The sequence below is a fragment of the Arachis stenosperma genome, chromosome 2 (assembly GCF_014773155.1).
Source record: "Arachis stenosperma cultivar V10309 chromosome 2, arast.V10309.gnm1.PFL2, whole genome shotgun sequence".
In the NCBI taxonomy this organism is placed as follows: Eukaryota; Viridiplantae; Streptophyta; class Magnoliopsida; order Fabales; family Fabaceae; genus Arachis; species Arachis stenosperma.
The window spans coordinates 2163613-2185296 of record NC_080378.1 but is presented as its reverse complement, the minus strand read 5'-3'; the positions used below and the strand labels follow the sequence as shown (position 1 = coordinate 2185296).

Here is a 21684-nt window from a genome sequence, read left to right as displayed (position 1 = left end):
TAAGATGATATGTTTCTCTAAAATGAAATTTTATTTTATTTTATTTTTGTTAATTTAGTTTCTCTCTCTCCTGGTGGGTGGTGGCCGTGGGGCTAATGGAATCATAAAGTGTATATATATAACGAAACCAAAAATAAAGGAGGAGAAAAAATGGAATATTGTTGGGTACCTTTCCTTTTATATAAGCATATATCGGTATAATACTTTCTTTATGTATGGTTGTAATTTAGATATAAACTTTACCATAATTAAATAATATTTTTTGTTAGTAGTATGTTACATGATTACTTCTTAGCCATAAATACTAGACAAAGTATTTATACCGTTAAATTTTGTAGGGATAAAGAAAGTCCCTTTTTTAGTTACATTGTGGAGAAAAAGTAGTGTGCATATATGACCCTATATAGTTAATAATGGAGGATAGATCTAAATTATTGGTGAAACATGATTTGTTTATTTGAAAAAGAAAATAAAAATGTTCTCTCTTCAATGATTGTGAACTGTATGATTTCAAAGGGAGAGGTCATTCATTGAATATTATTATGTATCTTAAGATTTACCTTTTGACATATTGCAAAGGAATTGTTTGAAATAATTATATATGATCACTTCATGATTCATTCTAAGAACTCATTCTTAATTTGAAATAATAGCACCCTTCTTCCTTATTTTATTTTATTTTAATTTTTTTTGGAGGTAGTGATATGATTTCAGGATAGTGACTTTACTTGTCCGATTATTAAAACAGTACTATCCAAATAAATGACTAGTATAGTTTTGTTCTTTTCATAGATCCAAAGCAGTATATTTAGAGAGAGAGAGAAAGGTTTTGATTAGTATATTATATTTCTCTTATTTATTTATAAAAAAGTGTTGATACTTGATAATATATATTGAACAACGTAACAGGCGTGTGCAAATACTGTTTCACGTTAAATATATTGAAAACATTAGGGGCACTATGTTGCCAAGGCTAATTTCTGGTCGTTAGTTTTTTTTTTTTTTTGGGCATAAAGCTCTTTTGTTTATCAAAAAAAAATATTATGGACTATTTTTGCATATATATTTTTTAAAAAATATAAAATAACCATTTAACTCTATCTTAAAATTCACTCTTTAATTTACCCTAAGAAAATAAAAACAAATTTCTATCATAAAAATATAACCTAGTTTCCATATTCTCTACTATTCCTAGGTAGTGTCTAGAGATGAAGAAAAAACTTTATGAACTAATTATTGATCTTAAAACATATAACACTTTAATTTAGTCTCTTAAAAGATATTAACACAAGAGTAGTTAAGTTAATTTTTCTGTGTACTTTTTGAGTAATATTAGATAATAAATTTTTTTCAATTAATATTAGTCAATTTTTTTAAATTATTTTACTTTTTAAATTTTAGATACTAAATTATAAACTTTTAATTTTACACCCTAAATTATATATTTTAAATCTAAAATTAATTAATAGTAACTAAAAATTATTTTTCTATATTCTTTCTAAATTTTTTTATATACGTATCATTTTTAAAGGTAGATATGTGAAATAAAATTTGTCACTAACATGTAAGGATGGTAATAGCATCCGAACTTGCGGGTACTCACCCCACTTCTACCTACTTGGGACGGATTTTTAGCGGGGCGGATTCTTGGGAAGGGCGGGACGGATAGGTAATACCCGCCCCCTACTCGCCCCATTATATATATAATATATATAATTTTAATATATAATATGTATAATATATGTAAAATAATTAATAAATAATAATAATATTATATCATATTTAAATTTTTACTTTAATTTATGTTATGTATGTGATGATGGTTATATAAATTTTGAAAATTAATTTTATTTATTAAATTTCAATAATTATAGAGGACTGGTAGGAGCAGAGCGAATACCCGTAAGAACGGATTAGAGTTCAACGTTTTACTACCCACCAGTAGAAAAGTGAAGCGAGTTCTATACAACTTGTTGTACGACAGAACTGACCGGAGTCGAGTAAAACAAAAATCCGCCCCTTTACCACCCCTACTAACATGAGATGAGACATATAACACTTAACATTAACACATTAGTAACATATATTATTCACCTTAGATATCTTTTGATAATTATCCAAGACATTATACTATTTAGAAGCTAAATTGACTCGTACATGATCTTTTAATAGAAATTAGTGCGAACATTTTTGGAATAGTTGGATTTGAACCGTTGATCAATTATATGTCTATGGTTAATTACCGCGGAAATGTGCAATTGGATTTTTATTTAATGACATTGCCTACTATTGCTTACTACTTAAATATATTTAGTATCATGTATAACATCACTGAAATAAATGTTCAATAGATTGTTGATTTCTTTGGTAAAGATCCGATCCACACAAATAATAGAGAGATTAATATATGCTTGCAAGTCACTCCCACTTGCAGCAAAGATATCTCTTTGTTTATGTACTCAATGTTACTTTGCTATATCCACAAGATAAAGAGATGCCTATTTGTATTCACGTTTTTTTTTTAAATATATATAGAGAATTTTTATTCACTTTAGTCTTATACATGAAAGAAAATGAACATATTTTTGCTATTCATGTCAAATATTTGCACAACGATGTCTTTGCTTTTAAACAGAGTTAAAAGCATAGTTATGAGAAATGAATCTGTGATTGAAGTGGTCATTCAACTAGTTAGATTACTGATTTATTAATTTATTCGTTTAATCGGTAGGTAATTAAGTTGCACACATGCAAGAAGGTTTAAATTCAAAATTAAGAAAAAAAAATTTAAAATAAAACCTAAAATAGTCTCTGATAATTATTTCAAAAGATAACGAGGCTCTTAACAAAAAAAATCTAATCCGACCCTTGATAATTACTTCGAAAGGACAACAAAGTCTCTGTGTCAAAAAAATTCAGGTTATTTTTTTTTGGCACAGAGGTTAATCAGTCCAAAAAAATATCAGAAACTGGATTTGATGTTTTTTTTTTTGAGGCCTCGTCCTTTCGAGGTAATTGCCAGGGGTCAGATGAATATTTACTCAAAAATTTATTAATTATTAACTTACAATTTTAATCGATTTACACTGATTTTAATTGGTTATGTCTGATTTTGATCGATTATGTCCGATTTTAATCAATTTTATTCAATTTTAACTGATTTTTTTAAACGATTAGAATACTATACTCTACTAATTTAGTATTCGATTTATTAATTTTTCGAACAAATTGATCGATCTGATTCAATTTTAACAATTATAATTAAAAGTAACAAATTTTTTTTATTTAATTATAACTTAAATTTCAATTAATTAAATAATTATCTTATTCGTCTATTTAAATAATTATCGAAAATTTAAATATTATTTTATGTATGTAACCATTTACTGATTTGTTCGAATATTTTAGTGCTTGTAGTTATAAAAAATAAATATTTAATGAATGATCACCGATTAGAATAACCCCTTACAACTGACATTGGAAATCGTGTCATTGTGCAATACAAGGTCTTCACTTAGTATATATCACAATTTCACAACATAATCATCTTTGACTAACATATCTAATGATAAATAAGTTTACCACATGATTATGACTTGTAATAAATGTTTAGCTAGGAATTAGCTGAATCTAAGAAACATGGTTGCACCATTAGAGTTATGACTCATGTGGCTAATAGAGAATCACAAAAACTAATGCAACATTCTTAAAAGAAATTTAGTCTCTACATACAACCCTAAAAATCTCTCTGCTTTTCTCCTCTGTTATGAGCTTCCCAACAAGGCTCTTCTTGCATTCTTGTAAACCCTCCTCAATGTCACTTTTATTATATACTATTAACCCTTCTTCCATTTCAAACTTTTTTTTTTTTAAAAGAGCTTTTGATAACAAGTTTTATATGAATATAATTGTTAGGATTGCCGTTTTATTTAAAATTTTAAGTTTTAATTTTATTAAAGATATCATAGATGCATTTAGAAAATTCCTTAAGAAAGGGAATGTAATTTGAGGAAGGGGGTGTAATTTACAGGAGTATTTAAATTACTTTATGGTAAAATAATGTATTTGGATCATTAGTAGGAAAGTTTTTCAAATTTTAACTACTCAAAATAGAATATTTTAATTTTCACTTTTACAGGAAGGAAATTTCAATTTCTTCTTTTCTTTATATCATTTACAATCAAAAAAGTCAAATCACATTAAATAAAAAGGTATTTTAAAATTATTAATGATAAAATTTTATTAGAATAAAATATTATAAATAAAGATAATGTAATTACCTTATCTATATAAAAAAAATTGATATTATAATGGGGCTATAAAAATGTCTAAAAATAGAAGTCTATTGAAGAATTGATGTCTGTTGTTGGATTGTCTTTCTATCAAAGTGTATGTCATCACATTAGAATTATTGTTCGTCATCGGGATTTATCCTCCAAGCTGCAAAGCTTGATTTCTTTGAGACCAAACTTTACTATCAATTGATGGTTATCAATGGCTAAAAGAAGGGGGGTTAAATCTTAGCCTCCTTTTCTTGTGAATATTACTTTTTTATTTTTCAAAGAAACTTATGAGATATTTTTGTTTTTGTCTCGTATCGAGTTGAGAGACACTTTATTTTTGTCTCCTGAGTAAAAGAACCAAAAGTGAAGTAGAGAAGAAGAAGAAGTGACACACAATTGTATCATGATTCAAATACCTAATGCAATATAGTATATATCCAGTTTCCATCATAATCATGATGAAATTTCACTAACTTTTCAATACATTACATACACCAAAGTTTTTTTAGGATCTACCCAATTATATCTGAGACAAATTCAAATTCAAACTCAATCTGAATTTGACTAGAACTCAACCTAACTTTTAACAGCAAAGTGCTAACCTAACTTGTAAGAGAATTCCCTCAAGATCATGACTCAAAACAGAAAGATGTACAAAAAAAATCTGAAACATTTTATGGCTTTTTCTCCAAGCTTAACTCAATGCCCTTTATCTCTCATTGGCTTTTTCTTACAAACCTCACCATGTTTGCCTTTTTCAATAAGACTAAGACAGATTAAACTGAGAAAAAAAATACTAAATGAAAACCATGAAGGAGAAGAACTCAAAAGATGAGGAAGCTATGAAAACCGAACTCTGTACCTTGTTTTTACTCTCTTGCCTTCAACCCTTGGCCGTTCAACCTTATTATAGAAGAGTGAAACTTCTAAGGTTGAAGCTAGTTCAAGGTCCATATTGTCATCTTCTCTTCTTCACAGAGTTTGCAGCGGCTTCGTCAGTGAAAAAAGAAAAATCCGAATCGATTGCATGCAACGAACTTATCCATTCTTTTTCATCATTTTTCTTCAAGTTCCTTCAATCTTAATCGTGGAGCCTTGCTTTGGCTCTAAGTTTTATTTCTGAACGTTGATAAGCTTCTGATCATTGTTGACTTCGCTTTCTTCATTATTGCTTGTTCTGTTCTTGGTGCTTGGCAGATTTCTCCTTGGTTCCTTGATGAATCACAAAAGAGAGAAGATGATTTTTGATGAATTCTGACCGAAGTGTGATTAGCTTATTTGTTGTAGCCTTTATTTCTTGTTTGGAATTGAAAACAAGCCTTTTGTCCTTCAACCCACCATAGCTTTTGCACTTTTCTTTTCTTTCTTTCTTTCTTGCTGAATGACGTGACCGAAGTAAAAAGAAAAATGAGAGAGAATAAATGATACGTGGTCAGGAGATTTTTTCCTTATCAATAAAGGATTTGGCTTTCAATGGAAACTTCAAGAAAATTAATTAGAATGAATTTGGGGTTCAAGTGTCTGAGAATGGAAAGTGTAGTTAATTATCGAATGGACCTGGATTTTTATTTGGGCCATGTAACTTGTGGCTAGGTTCAGCCGTTTTCTACCTTGGATCAAGATTAGGGTATTTAGTGAAGACTTGTTTAATGGGTGATCAATGTGTAAATCATATTGTGTGCAAATATGGATCAGACCGGATTTAGACTGGGTCTCGAACTTCTTGGACCAATTTTTTTTTTTGCATACTAAACCAAATAAATTAAATAAAAACTTGATAATTAGTTTATATTGTTTGTTCATCACAGACATTAATTTTCTAAACTCAACAATATGTATATATTATATACTTATATAAAAATATATTTAAAATAGATGTTGAACTAAAGAGCTTTTGTTAAATACAAAAGATTCTTAGCCATTAAAAAAAGATCATTATTAATAATTTAATTTTTTTTTTACATAAAAATCAGTTCTATTTTAAATTATCATTAAATTATATAATAATGTTGCATCTTGTTAATAACCTACGAATAGAATAAAATACTCACAAATTATGAACAAATAGGATTAAGGTTTGAATATTTTCAACTGCAAGTAGGGTAGGGTTAAGATTAAATTTAAACCCTACCCTACCCATTCTTATTTTTGGTTCTATAATGTTATTGCCATTACAGTATTTATAAAATCGTGTCCTCTGTTCATAGCTAATTGGGTTTGTCTTTAGTTGCCAAATGATCTTCAAAAAAAAAAAAAGAAGCATCGTTCATTGAACCAAGGGTTTTCAACTCTAGACCTCCCTTATGTTTTGGTTTGCATGTAATCTTTCAATTTATGGTATGCATTCTTCTCTTGTTTCTAGTATCTTTCCAGATAAAACTTCGTTACATTTTTTCAATTTTCCTGCAAATTCTTTTCGAAACTCTGCAATGTTACATTTCAAAATTAACACTAAAATTAATCATTGATTTAGCTAAAGTAATTTTTCTGGTAAAGAATAAACACTTATTTTTTCAACCCTTCAATTTATTTTAAACTCTATCAATTACTATTTTAAATTTCTCCTTTCCTCTTCGGTTATGGCTTATTGTGGCACCAAAGTTATCTATCCAAAGCATTGTTTTTCTTGAAATTGGTGGCTCCAATTATCTCGTGTCTATCTTGAGAGTGAGTGTTCCGGAAAAAGACCGTAGAAAATTTTGCTTGGTAAATCATTTATAGGATTTCTTATATCTTTTTAATTTTTATAAAGACGTATAATTTTGATACCAAAGTGTTTTTTTTTAGAAAAAAACCATAAATATTTTGCATGTAGATAAAGTATTTTGATAATTTTGACACTACAGTTTTGAACCATTATAACCGTTCATCAATTTTGGGCTTCTATATGGCCATATGGGGCCCTATCACAATTACAAAATAGTCCATCTAACTTTGATAATTGTTTTTAATCCTTCAGTGGGCCATATCATATTGTTGGCCAGTCCTACCCAATCGCCGGTATCGGATCCACCACGTAGTCCTCACGCGCCGCCGTTTGTGATTCGTTGTAATAACTAATACGTAACAACTAGTAGTAAGTGAATATTGAAGAAAAAAATAGACTAAAAAGTAAAATTTTAAAAAGATAAAGTGTAAAAATGTTGACCAAATTACAAAAATGGCTAAATAAAATAAAACAACTTTTGAATACAATAGAAATAACTAATTTCAAACATATTACTTAAATAATTATTAAAAAATAAATTTAGTTAAACTAAATGATAACTTAGAAAATTTATATTATTTTCTTGTAAAAATTAACTTATACTCGTTTTATTTTATGTCATTATGATATTTGTATTCTTTTGCATTGAACACAGTCCCACCAAAGCTAATTCATTATCTTCCATCATGTGGGTACCAACCATTAAACAGTAAAGAGAAGTGAGTTGACCTAATTTTCAATTTTATATATATAATATTATATGCTAAATTAGTATATGTAGAAATAGAATCAATTTAATATCCAAATAATAAAAATACAAATAATTTTGTTATTTAAACTTTTTTTTTAATGTCCAACACTTATAAAAAGAAGAGAGAGAAACAAAAAAAAGAAAAAAAATATAATTAATTAAACCCCAAATATAAAATTCACAAAAAATATGGTTTTTCAAGTACAACAACACAGTTTTTTAATTTCATTTTTTTAATTTTTACTCTTCTACTACTACTACTACTACTACTATAGTCTATAGTAGTATAGTTAGTTCTAGGTTGAACTTGATTCAAGTTAGGAATAGTGGGGTGCTTTGGGATGCACAAGGTTTCACTGTGGTCTTGTCCTGACATGATCATTCCCATATAGTTTCCTTTTTAATTTTAATGGAAAAATAAAAATAAAAATAAAAATAAAAATAAAAATAAAAATTGTGTGCTTTTTTTGGACAACCAAACTCATAAGAGAGTGACGTGGTTCCTTTTGAGCAAAATAGTGGCAAAAGCAGCCGTACCAATTTTCTCTCCAAATCATTGTAAATACACACTTAACCTAAGGGCATCATAGTCCTAACAAACAATCCCCAAATCCAAATTCATAAAAAGCAAAAAATCATAACACAAAAAAGGGATAAAAAATAGAGAGAAGAAGAAGAACCTTATTTCTAATTACTAATTAGTCTTGAAATTCAGGAAGAGAGGGATCTGTAAAAACAATTGGAAAAAAAAAGAACCAAACACCAAAAAAAGAGGTCCCCTTTAACTCACTACTCACTACTCACTACTCACTAATCTCTCTCTAAGTTTGAGGTAGCAGCAACACAACACAGCACAAAACAACACCACCAAAAAAGTGACCTAAATAAATAAGCATAAATCTAAAATATAAAAAATATAAATACTAAATACAAAAATGAAAATATAAATTGCCATTCCTTCGTTCTCTTCCCATTCGATTTCGTTCCTTTCATTTCATTATTCACACACACCAAACAAAAACCAAAAAATCTGAAACCTTTATTTCTTTCTTTCTCTTCTCTTCTTCACACACCATTTTCTTCTGCTACTGCTTCTGCTGGTGCTGGTGCTGGTTCAACATGAGGATCCGCAAGAACGCGAAGTTCTCATCTTTAGAGTTATTAAGCTCATCTTCCTCAGAAGGAGGAACAGGTTCTTGTTCTTCATTCTCATTTCGTCATACCCACGTGTGCCAGCTGAACCAGTCTCCATGGGATGTGATCCCCTTTGACTCTGATTCCATCCAGGTTCCTCCTTCATTCTCTTATTCTCAGATCTACCCACATAATAATAACCCGAAAAAAAGTTTCATTTTTTAGGGTTTTTATCTTTTGGGTTTCTTATTATTATTCATTATTCGTTATTCATTATTATTATTCAGCTTTACCTCATTTAGGGTTCTTCACAAACACACAAATTTTCCACGTGAAATCGTTCCCTTTCAATTCAAACACCCAATTAGGTTATTGGGTACCCCTCATTTCTCACTATTTTTCTCTACCCAGTTCGAATGCCACAACAATAACAACACCACCTTCCTCACCACCACCACCACCACCACCACCCACGCTTCTGTAAATGCTGCAGATTCCGTTGGACCTGTTGAAAGGTAAACGTATCAATTATCATTCCTCTCGATTTTTCTGTTTGCTTCTTCTTCTTCTCTTTCAGTTCGTGTTATCAACATTAGGGTTTTTTTTTGTTTCTGCATTTGTTCGATTATGCCAAAAATTTGCGTGCTTTATTCGTTTATTTCTCTCCTCTTCTCCTTCTGTGCTCTCTGCTCGAATCTGAATCTATCAGCGTCGCTTCGATGATGGACATTGACGACAAAACCAAGATGGTTGCGCTTCAAGACGACGATGCAGCCGTGGCGGCAATGACGGCTGTCCATCGTCGCGATAGTGGAAAGGGAGCAAAAGTTGCCGCCGCGAACGGCGGAGCTGGTTACAGCAAGAAGACACCGGCGGCAGCAGCCGGAGGAGCTCGCAGCAGTCGCGCCAATAAGAATCGCGGTGGTGCTCCTCTCGCCGCCGCTGGCAGCAAGAAACCACCACCGGCGTCGAGTAATCCGTACGAATTTTACTACTATTCAGGGTTTGGACCGCTATGGGGGCGGAGAAGAGGCGGCAGACATGGCGGCGGTGGCGGAGGAGGAGAAGATGAAAGCAAGAACAGCGATGGTAACGGAAGTGAGAATAATCATAACAATAATCGAGCATTGGAGCAACCATCGAAAATCGTTACTATCATGAATGAAGCTGAAGCCGCAGAAGTAGAAGGTGGTAATAATAATAATAATAATAATATTAATAATAATATTAATAATAATAATAATGTTACAAATGTTGTTAGTGTTAATAATAATAATAATAATAAAGGTAGTGGCATGGAAGATAGTGTTGTTGGTTATTCTTTAGTGAATGTTGGGGAATTGGATTATGTGGAGATTGATGATGACGACGAAGAAGAAGAGGAGGATAATATGAACGATGATGAAGAGATTGGGAACAAGAAGAGAATGAGGAAGCCAGTTAAAGCTAGGTCTCTTAAATCTCTTATGTGATTATATATATAATATCATATAGTATAAGATCGAGGGTTGGGGTTCAATCAATGTAATGTTATTGTTGTTGTTGTTGTTATTGTTTTGGAATATTATTATTATTATTATTATGTATGGTAGGGTGGGGGTTTGTGTTGTATATGGTGGTGTTGTATGTTCCTCTCTCCCTCTCTTATGAATCAATATTTAGGGTTATGGAAATCATAATGTTAATTTTGGTTTCATATGGATATATATATATATATGCATATATTATGATACGTTATGATGATGTGTGTTTGCCACGTGGCTGAGGTTACAAACTTCACGGTACATCTACATCCCTTTTTTATTTTCTCTCTCCATATTTAAATTTTTTTATTCTTTTACATAAAATCTAAGACCTTTAATTAAATTGGATATATTTTTTTAATTGGATTTTATTATAAAGTGGGAAGGAGGTGGACCGTGAAAACAGTGTGAGTCAAACCTTTGAAAGGAGAAGGGTATAATGGTAAATTGGGTTTGGGGTATTTTTTCCTATATATATTTGGCTCATGCATAAGAGTAAGCATAAATATAGATGTGGGCCACATAAGGCATATTTTGAAAGTAACTTCCTCTTATAGGCCTTTGGCCTCTCTTACACTTTTTTGTGCCTTATAAAGGGCATTTGTGATTCTTATCCATTTGTTTCCTCAAGTTAATAATAACATAATAGAAATAAAAAATTTTGGCCCTTTCTCTTGACCTATGTTATGTCATGTTATATTTACTTATTTAGCCACTTTTCTAATTTGATGCTCCAAAACAAATCATTTGGCAGAAATGAGAAAGAAGAGCTTGAAATTTATGTAGTGCTAAATTATGGAATTGAAATTGAAATAACAGTAAGCATAGTGCCAATAATGTTAAACATCATTGCACCAAAATTAGATGTAATAATAGTTAGCATGACTATTTGTGTCGGAAAATAAAAATGCATTACGGATTTTATTCAAAGGGAAAAATTAAACGGAGTTAGGCCTTTTTTTTAGAATCAATGTAATTGTGTTTGATTTAAATGAGGTAATTAAGTAAATGAGTAAGGTTTTCAAAGTGGAAGAAATTTAGATACATTCTCTCAATCTCTCCTGTCTTTCAATAGAACATCAAAGACTAATTTTTTTAGTTCTCTTGTTTTGTTTCTTTTTATAAAATAAAGAAGATAAGAGGGATTAGAGAAGAGTGGAGCAAGCCAAAAAATGTTCTCATAATAATGTCTAGAAAAAATCTAAAGGAGTGAAGGAGAAAAGTGAGGAATAAAATCTTTTTTATAGGCTTCTAGTATCATCTTTTTTATTTGAAATGACAATATATGCATTGTTCTTTATGACAAGGTCACAGTAAATTTATTCGGGTCTTTTCTAAAATTAGTCACTAAATAAGATAATTTAAGTAGTTCTGATATTATTTTAAATATTTTTTTATGAATATCTAAAAAAAGAAATATTCATAACATATTAACGAAAAGACATTTAATTTATTTTATTTTATTTTATTTTATTTTTAATTAAATATTTTTTATAATTTAAATTCAACCAATTCACTTTTACTAATTTAATTTATACTTAAAGATATTCTCTTTTTAATTATGCTTTGGACATCGTATAATTATTCACACATAATAAAATTACACTCTTAAGTATAAAATCAATCATATAATTCAAACTATATACACAAAATAAAAGAGCAGGGGAGAGCTCATCATATTTGATCTGATTCTAAAACAATTTTCCCAAAGAGAAGATAATAAATAGAGCAGCATCAAAGCTAACAAACTAAAGGATTACAATCACATAAATAATATAATAAACTAAGAAGCTGAAAACATGTGTGCACTCAAATTATCAAATTTGGAGGCATTTACTTAAGTTAATACCATGGTACATATTATCTGCACTATCAACACATATAAAACAGAATAAACAAAACTCAATAAAACATCAACAAAGGCTTAAGATAGATTCTATCCTATCACAAGTATAACTCTGTTTTAATTGATGTATCAATAATGTTAGATCTACAAATTTATTAGTTAATATCATGCTCTGGTCTCACTTAAAAATAAAAGTGCTAAATGGCTATGATAATTTTTCATACCCTCCTTGATTATACTATTCTCAAAATGTGCTTATAATAATACATTATCCTAATTATCTACGTTTTCCATAATAGAAGAGTAGTGAAAACATAATCACAAATGTTTCATAAATTATGGAAATATAATTATTTCAATGTATCCATTAAAATTTTTAAAGTTTTATTTGACTTTTAATTGTATCTATATATTTTGTTCGGTAAAAATATAAATATAAATACCAAAAAATTTTATAAAAGTCATTTTTTTAGCCATTTTTCTCTTACATTAAACAACTCTTAACCTTCTTCCACCACTACTCTGCAAAGATCATCAATCCAAATCAAAATTCAAAAATCTAAACATATAAAATCTAAATCATCAACTTAAATAAAACCTTAAACTAGATTTTTTCTTAAAATAGGAAAAAAACATATAAAGAAGAGAGAGAGAATACAAGAGTTAAAACTTGTAAATTTGATATTCTTCTGAGGATAAAAAAGGTTTCAAAAATTTATATCTCTTAACCAAATTTGTGTCCTAACTTTTGGAATAGAAGAATTTTTTGTGTGTATTTGTCTCTATCTGTCCTTCTAAACACTTTTATGTCTCTTCTTGTTCTTAATTTGCCTCTGCATTTCTGTTTTAAGACACAATTCAAAAGGAATCTAAAATTATACATAAATGTAGAAGCTAAGATGAGGTTAGACAAAATTTACATACCATATGACAAATCTTTGAAAATACTAACTTGATCCACATCCTAAACATGAAGTCTCTGTTAACACTTCATTGTGTATCAATTAGTTAGTTAAGTTAGTTTCAGTTGGTTGGAAGTAGTTAGAGTTAGTTATTACTGGTAACAATGCTTACTGTGCAAGCCATTTCAAGTATATATATGAATCAGTGTATGCAGAATCAATAACAATCTTATTCATTCTACCTTTTCCTCTCTTCTCTATTCTAACATTTCTTTTCAACACAAGTTCATAGCTTTCATTTATGAAAAAAAAATTGTGTATCATTTAAAAAAAATAAATCTATATATTTATTGAATAACACGAGAAGCCAATCAACTTGGGTTGGTCGAATAGTCATCTCATTCGTTCACTTAAGTAAGTATTGGACGAATTAGTCCTTAATCTATCTGAACTTAGATATTTATAATAACTTAAAAAGAACTCTTATTTTGAAGAATTGATACTAATATTTCTTAATTAGAATATAAGATATTTATTACCATGTTGACTATCTTCATATTTGATATATATATATATATATATATATAAAGATAAATTAGTGCCTATTAATACATTAATTATTACAGTAGTATTTGGTATATTTGAATCTAGTAATATTTACGGTATACAAAAGGAATTAAGAGAAATTTAATATATAATTTTTCTCAAAGTATTTGTGTTATTCCCAAAGTTAAAAGAAAAGAGTGTTTACATTTTATATACAAAATAAATTATTAATGGATACATTAGTGCTTATTAATCTATTAGGTAAAAATAAATTAACCAAACAAGAGTAATTTTAAATCATTGATACAGATGGAGTTTTGTGAAAACAAATTATGAAAAGAGATTAAGAGTAAATAAATTTTTGAAAAATACACCTCTAATAATGTCTTATAAACAATACAAAAAACTAAAGATATGAAATAATAATGTAAAACAAGTATTGAAATCTTTATTAAAGTCAAAAGTAAATGAATGAGTTTTTCAAAGTGAAAGAAATTTAGATACACTCTCTCTGGTCTTTCAATAGAACACCAAAGGCTGATTTTTTTAGGTCTCTTGTTTTGTTTCTTTTTATAAAATAAAGAACATAAGAGGGGTTAGAGAAAGGTGGAACAAGTGAAGAAATGTCCTCACAATGTCTAGAAAAAATCTAAAGGAGTGAAGGAGAAAAGTAAGGAATAAAATCTTTTTTATAGACTTATAGCATCATGTTTTTTTTTTTGAAGTGACAATACATTGTTTCTTTATAATAAGGATATGTTGTGACATTATTTTATTTTTTAAAAATTAGTTATTATTTTAAAAATAATCGCTAAATAAGATAATTTAAGTAGTTCTGACACTATTCTAAATATTTTTTACGATGAGTATTTAAAAAAAATGCTCATAATATATTATCGAAGAGACATTTAATTTATTCTTAATTAAATAATTTTTTTTAATTTTAATTTAACCAATTCATTTATACCAATTTAATTTATACTTAAAAATATTATCTTTTTAACTATATTTTGGTCATCATATAATTATTCACACATAATAATGTAAAACAATCATATAATTCAAACTATATACACGAAATAAAAGAGCAGAGAGAGCTCATCATATTTGATCTAATTCTAAAACAATTTTGTCACAGAGAAAATAATAAATAGAGCAGCATCAAAGCTAACAAACTAAAGGATCACAATCACATAAATAATCTTAATAAACAAAGAAGCTGAAAACGTGTGCACTCAATTTATCAACACATATAAAACAGAATAAACAAAACCCAATAAATCATCAACAAAGGCTTAAGATAGAATATATCCTATCACAAGTATAACTCTCTGTTTTAATTGATGTATCAGTAATGTTAGATCTACAAATTTATTAGTTAATATCATGCTCTGCTCTCACTTAAAAATTAAAGTGCTAAATGGCTAAGATAATTTTTCTTACCCTACTTATATTATTCTCAAAATGTACTTATAATACATTATCCTAATTATCTAATTTATCCATAATAGATTATAACTATTGCTAAACAGAGAATGTAGGAAGTAAAATAACATCTTTCTAAATTCAGTTCGCGGCAGTGACTTGAATCTCTGGAGGCTAGAATAATAGTTGTTTATTTAGTTGAAATTCACAAATCTAAGAATGTAACATCTAAATCATCAATTTAAATAAAAAAATCAAATTAGTTTTTCTTTAAAAAAGGAAAAAATAGAGAGAGAATAAGAGTTAAAAATCCGAAATTCAACATTTTTGTTAGGATAAAAAAGGTTCCCAAAAATTTGTATCTCTTTACCAAATTTGTGTCCTAACTTTTGGAATAGAAGAATTTTTGTGTGTTTATTTGTCTCTATCTCTCCGTCTAATCATTTTTATGTCTCTCTTTGTTCTTAATTTGCTTCTGTATTTGTATTTTAAGTCACAATTCAAAAGGAGTCTAAAATTATACATGAGTGTAAAAGCCAAGATGAAATTAGAACAAATTTATATACCATAGATATATAATTTCATTTAGTACTAATAGCTGGCTAACAATATATTTTAGTGCAAAGATATCAAATAAAATTATTAATTTAGTTTAAAGAGATAAAAAATTAAGTTTATTATTATTCAAAATTTTTTTATTATATGTCAAATAATGTGTTCTTTAGTTTTTACTTTATTAAAATAATTATCTAGATCATAATACTAATAATATATCATAGGATTATTATTATTATTAATGTATTAACCATATTTTAATGTTTATTATTTATATATTTAAAAATTATATTGAGAATTATTTATTTAATTTCATAATAAATAATATTTTTAAATTTAAATAATTTATTAATTAATTTATATTTATTATATCATATATTCAATAATTTATTAAAAAATATTAATATAATAAATAAAAATATAATTTAAAAAAATAAATAAACCTCCAACTAATTTAAAATAAGAGATAATTAGACTTTTGTCCATTTTGTATTGTCTACCTTGATTTATAAAGACTACTTCAATAAAACAGCTTAGTCATGTAATCTCATTCGTCATCGTTTTTAATAAGTATTTAATAAAAAATATAAAAAAAAACTAAAATAAAACGATCTTATTATCATTCTAAAAAAATAGACAAAAACCGAATTAATAATTCACTCTTTAAAGGGCATGTGTGATTCCTATCAATTTGTTTCTTCAAGTTAATGATAACATAATAGAAATAAAATTTTTGGCCCTTTCCTTTGACCTATGTTATGTCTTATGTCATATTATATTTACTTATTTAGCCACTTTTCTAATTTGGTACTCCAGAACATAGCATTTGGCAGATATAAAAAAGAAGAGCTTGAAATTTAAGTAGTGCTAAATTATGGAATTGAAATTGAAATAGTAATAAGCATAATAACAATAATGTTTAAACATCATTACACCTGTAATCTAGATTATTTTCTATTAGGAATAAAAATTAATTATTTAATTTATAATTATAATTAATTTTTTTAATAAGAATATATAAATAAAAGCCATTTTATTCTTAGAAGAAGCAGGGTTAGGTCAGAGGCAACATGATTAAGCGATGAGATGAGAGCAAAATGAGGTGGTTCCATCACCACCGGTTACAACCACAACACTCTATCTACTTCTTTTCTTTTCTCTTTCATGGCTTCTCTCAGATTTTCTATTTTCATCGATACCTTCGATTCAAAGACCTCAATCCCTGCTATATCTTGTTACGGAGCTTTCCCTTTCAAATCCCTACTCAAAACGAAGTACATTCATATCGACGCTAACTTCAATTTCAAGCCTAAGGTTCGGAACAAGGCTCGGGTGGCGAAGCGAGTGCCAAACCCACAAATCGGAGCTGAATTTAGGTTGGGCTACGAAGCCAAGAACAGTGCTCCACTAGCAATTGATAAGTTCCTCGTGCGCCGTGACGGCGACGATGCTGACGTGGATTACTCTTCAGTTGGTCCTGAACTAAGCACGGAGCATTGCAATGCGATCTTGAAAGTGCTTGAGAGGACGAGCGACAACGCCAAAACGATGTCGTTTTTTGAGTGGATGAGAGGAATGGGGAAATTGGAGCAAAACGACCGTGCTTACAACATCGTCCTTCGTTTGCTGAGCAAGAAGGGAGATTGGGAAGCTGCAAAGAAATTGGTTTTGGAAATGAAAACCAAATTCGGATCCGAATTGAGCTTGCAGGCTTTCAACACTCTCATATACGGTTGTCGGAGGCAGGGTTTAGTGGAATTGGGGGCGAAGTGGTTCCGACTGATGTTGGATTCCGGTGTGGCGCCGAATGCGGCGACGTTCAGCATGTTGATGGGGCTTTACAGGAAAGGATGGAACATTGAGGAGGCAGAGTTCATGTTTTCTCAGATGAGGCAGTTAGGGATGTTGTTTGAACCGGCATATTCAGGTATGATTACGATATACACCCGTTTTAGATTGTATGAAAAGGCAGAAGACATAATTAGCTTGATGAGAGAAGACAAAATTGTTCCTAATATGGAGAATTGGTTGGTGATGCTGAATGCTTATAGCCAGCAAGGAAAATTGAGGGATGCTGAGAAGGTTTTGGTGTTAATGCAAGAGGCAGGGTTCAGTCCCAATATTGTTGCATATAATATTATGATAACTGGGTATGGAAAAGCTTCCAATATGGATGCTGCTCAGAAGTTGTTTGTGAAACTGAAGAATGTTGGGTTGGACCCTGATGAGACCACTTTCCGTTCTATGATTGAGGGATGGGGTAGAGTTGATAATTATGTAGAAGCCATGTGGTATTATAAGGAGCTCAAGCGGTTAGGGTACAAACCGAATTCGTCGAATTTGTACACTATGTTAAAGTTGCAGGCTAAACATGGAGATGAAGAAGGTGCTGTTGGAACTCTTGGAGATATGGTGGAGGCTGGATGCCAGTACTCTTCTATGCTTGGTACTCTATTACATGCTTATGAAAGTACTGGCAGGGTTGATAAATTGCCGCTTTTGTTGAAGATGAATAGGAGCTGTTACGAACACATTCTTGTTAATCAACATTCTTGCTCCTCTCTGGTCATGGTTTATGTAAAACACAAGCTGACAGAAGATGCTATTAAAGTGTTGAAGGAGAAGAAGTGGTGTGACGAGCCTTATGAGGATAACTTGTGTCATCTTTTGATTTGCTCGTGCAAAGAGGCAGGTATGCTGGAGAATGCTGTTAAGATATATAATCAAATTCACAAGAATGTTGATAAGCCTAACATGCATATTTTGTGCACCATGATTGACATTTACAGTGTCATGGGCCTCTTCAATGAGGCAGAGATGTTGTATATGAAGTTGAAGTCTTCAGGGATTCAGTTGGATATGATTGCCTTTAGCATTGTTGTTAGAATGTATGTCAAAGCTGGATTGCTAAAAGATGCTTGCTCTGTTCTGGATGAAATTGACAAGCTCCCAGACATTGTGCCAGACATCTTTTTGCTACGTGATATGTTTCGTATTTACCAAAGATGCAACAAGGTGGATAAATTAACTGCCCTTTACTACAAAGTCTCGAAAGATCGTGTGGATTGGGACCAGGAACTATATAATTGTGTCCTAAACTGCTGTGCGCAGGCTCTGCCAGTAGACGAGCTTTCCAGGCTTTTTGAAGAGATGCTAGACCGTGGATTTACCCCTAACACGATTACTTTCAATGTCATGCTTGACATCTTTGGAAAAGCTAGGCTCTTCAAGAAGGTTAATAGGATTTTCTGCATGGCTAAGAAGCAGGGTCTGGTTGATGCGATATCTTACAATACTATCATTGCAGCATTTGGTAAAAATAAAGACTTCAAAAACATGTCATGGATGGTTGACAAGATGCAATTTGATGGGTTTTCAGTTTCCCTTGAAGCCTACAATTCTATGCTGGATGCTTACGGGAAAGATGGTCAAATGGAAACTTTTAGATCCATATTGCAGAAGATGAAGGAATCAAACTGTGCCTCTGACCACTACACATACAACACCATGATCAATATCTATGGGGAGCAAGGATGGATCGAAGAAGTTGCTAATGTTCACACTGAATTGAAAGAATGTGGCCTTGGACTTGATTTGTACAGCTATAACACATTGATTAAGGCTTATGGAGTTGCAGGGATGGTTGAAGATGCTGTAGATTTGATCAAGGAAATGAGAGATAATGGAATTGAACCAGACAAGATAACTTACACTAATCTTATCACCGCACTGCGCAGAAATGATAAATTTTTAGAAGCTGTTAAGTGGTCGTTGTGGATGAAGCAGATGAAATTGTGAATAAGGTTAAATCATGTCATATCAGTATATAAGTTGCCTCTGACCTAACCTGTTTCTTTTGAGAATAACATGGCCTTAAGGTCCTACTTGAGGATAATTATCTCTGATCTTACCTACACCACAAAGATATTTCTGTATAAATATTAAAGTCATTCATGGTTGTTTACAGTTTATTTATAATTATATATAGTATGTCAAACCATATTATTATAGGAACATTTTCTTGGGTATACTTTGTACATTTCATGTATCATTCTGTAATGAAAGTTTCTATTTCATGATTAGTGACTTGAAAAAAAAAATTGTTTAGTAGTTATATGTTTTTTTATGTACTTTTTATGTACTCTTATTAAAAAAATTAATTATAATCATAAATTAAATAACTAATTTCTATTACTAATGAAAAATAATCTAAGTAACAACACCAAAATGAGGTGTAATAGTTAGTATAAAGATGTATTAGAAATTTTAAGTCATTGATATGGATGAAGTTTTATGAAAAAAAAAAATAAAAATTATGAGAAGAGGTTAAAGGTAAATAAATTTTAGAAAAATACACCTCTAATAATGACTTTATAAACAATACAAAAAACTAAAGATATGAAGTAATAATAATGTAAAATAAGTGTTAAAATCTTTATTAATGTAAAAAGTAAATGAAAGAGCTTTTCAAAACAGCAGATATGTATACATTCTCTCCTGTTTTTCAATATAACACCAAAAATTGATTTTTTAGTTCTCTGATTTTGTTTCTTTTTATCAAATAAAGAACAATAAAAAAAATTAGAGGATAGTAAAGCAAGTGAAAAAATGTTCTCACAATGTCTAAAAAAAATCTAAAGGAGTGAAGGAGAAAAGTGAGGAAATAAAATCGTTTTTATGGTATCATATTTTTTTTATCTGAAGTGATAACACATCTTTTTGTATTGACAATAACATATTCAAAATATTTTTATTTTTTTTTAATAAAGAGTGATAGAGATTAGTAGATTTTATAATTTATAGTAATTAATTAGTTATTATTATTATTTTTAATAGTATGAGATTACATTTAATGGTGTGGGATTACTCACTTTTCTTTTGCTGATTAAGTATTTGTCAGATTTTAATAGAAGTGATGGTCTCTAAACTTTCTCTCTTTTAATAGTCACTAAATAAGATAATTTAAATAGTTCTGACACTATTTTAAATATTTTTTTATGAGTGTCTAAAATAAAGAAATGCTCATGATATATTAATGACGTCTAGTTTGATTTATTTTTAATTAAATAATATTTTTTAATTTAAATTAAATCAATTTATTTTTATCAATTTAATTTTTACTTAAAGATAATTTCATCATTTTAGTCTAATATTCATATAAAAAAATTATTCTCCTTTTGACTATACTTTGATCATCATATGATTATTCACACATAATAAAATTACACTTTTGGTGAAAAATCAATCCTATAATTCAAACTATATACACGAAATAAAGAACAGGGGAGAGCTCACCATAGTTGATCTAGTTCTAAAACAATTTTGCCAGAGAAAATAATAAATAGAGCAGCATCAAAGCTAACAAACTAAAAGGATCACAATCACATAAATAATCTAATAAACTAAGAAGCTGAAAAACATGTGTGCACTCAATTTAACAAATTTGGAGGCATCTACTTAAGTTAATACCATGGTAAATATTATCTGCACTATCAACACATTTAGAACAGAATAAACAAAACCCAATAAATCATCAACGACAGGCTTAAGATAGATTATATCCTATCACAACTATAACTCTCTGTTTTAATTGATGTATCAGTAATGTTAAATCTACAAATTTATTAGTTAATATCATGCTCTGTCTCACTTAAAAATAAAAGTGCTAAATGGCTAAGATAATTTTTCATACCCTCCTTATATTATTTTCAAAATGTGTTTATAATACATTATCCAACTTATCTACGTTTTCCATAACAGAAGTGTAGTGAAAATATAAAAATAAAAAACTTTTGGAACTTGGTATTATTCTTTAAGATCTACATTTGGTGTTAAAATATATGAATAATTCACATTAAAAAAAAAAAAGAACAGTTTTGAAGTTCAGGATAGGATGCTGCATAACACATTCTAATATATGCAGAATACATAAAGGGGTATGGTTTATTTCAAAGTATCCATCCATTAAAATTTTTGAAATTCTATTAAAAAATTGTCTCTATATGTTTTGTT

At 29.3% G+C, this 21684-nt stretch overlaps 2 protein-coding genes across 2 annotated transcripts; both read left to right on the top strand.

Annotated features, from left to right (window-relative positions):
• Positions 1-8746: 8746 nt before the first annotated feature.
• On the top strand, positions 8747-10532 carry LOC130962264 (uncharacterized). The gene is made up of 3 exons (XM_057888432.1): positions 8747-9028; positions 9287-9390; positions 9585-10532. Exons 1-3 carry the CDS (start codon positions 8861-8863, stop codon positions 10345-10347), a joined length of 1035 nt encoding a protein of 344 aa, XP_057744415.1. The 5' UTR covers positions 8747-8860; the 3' UTR covers positions 10348-10532.
• Positions 10533-16736: 6204 nt separating this feature from the next.
• Positions 16737-19727, top strand: LOC130962102 (pentatricopeptide repeat-containing protein At4g30825, chloroplastic). Its single transcript, XM_057888197.1, has one exon. It carries the CDS (start codon positions 16837-16839, stop codon positions 19468-19470), a length of 2634 nt encoding a protein of 877 aa, XP_057744180.1. The 5' UTR covers positions 16737-16836; the 3' UTR covers positions 19471-19727.
• The last annotated feature ends 1957 nt before the right edge of the window (positions 19728-21684 follow it).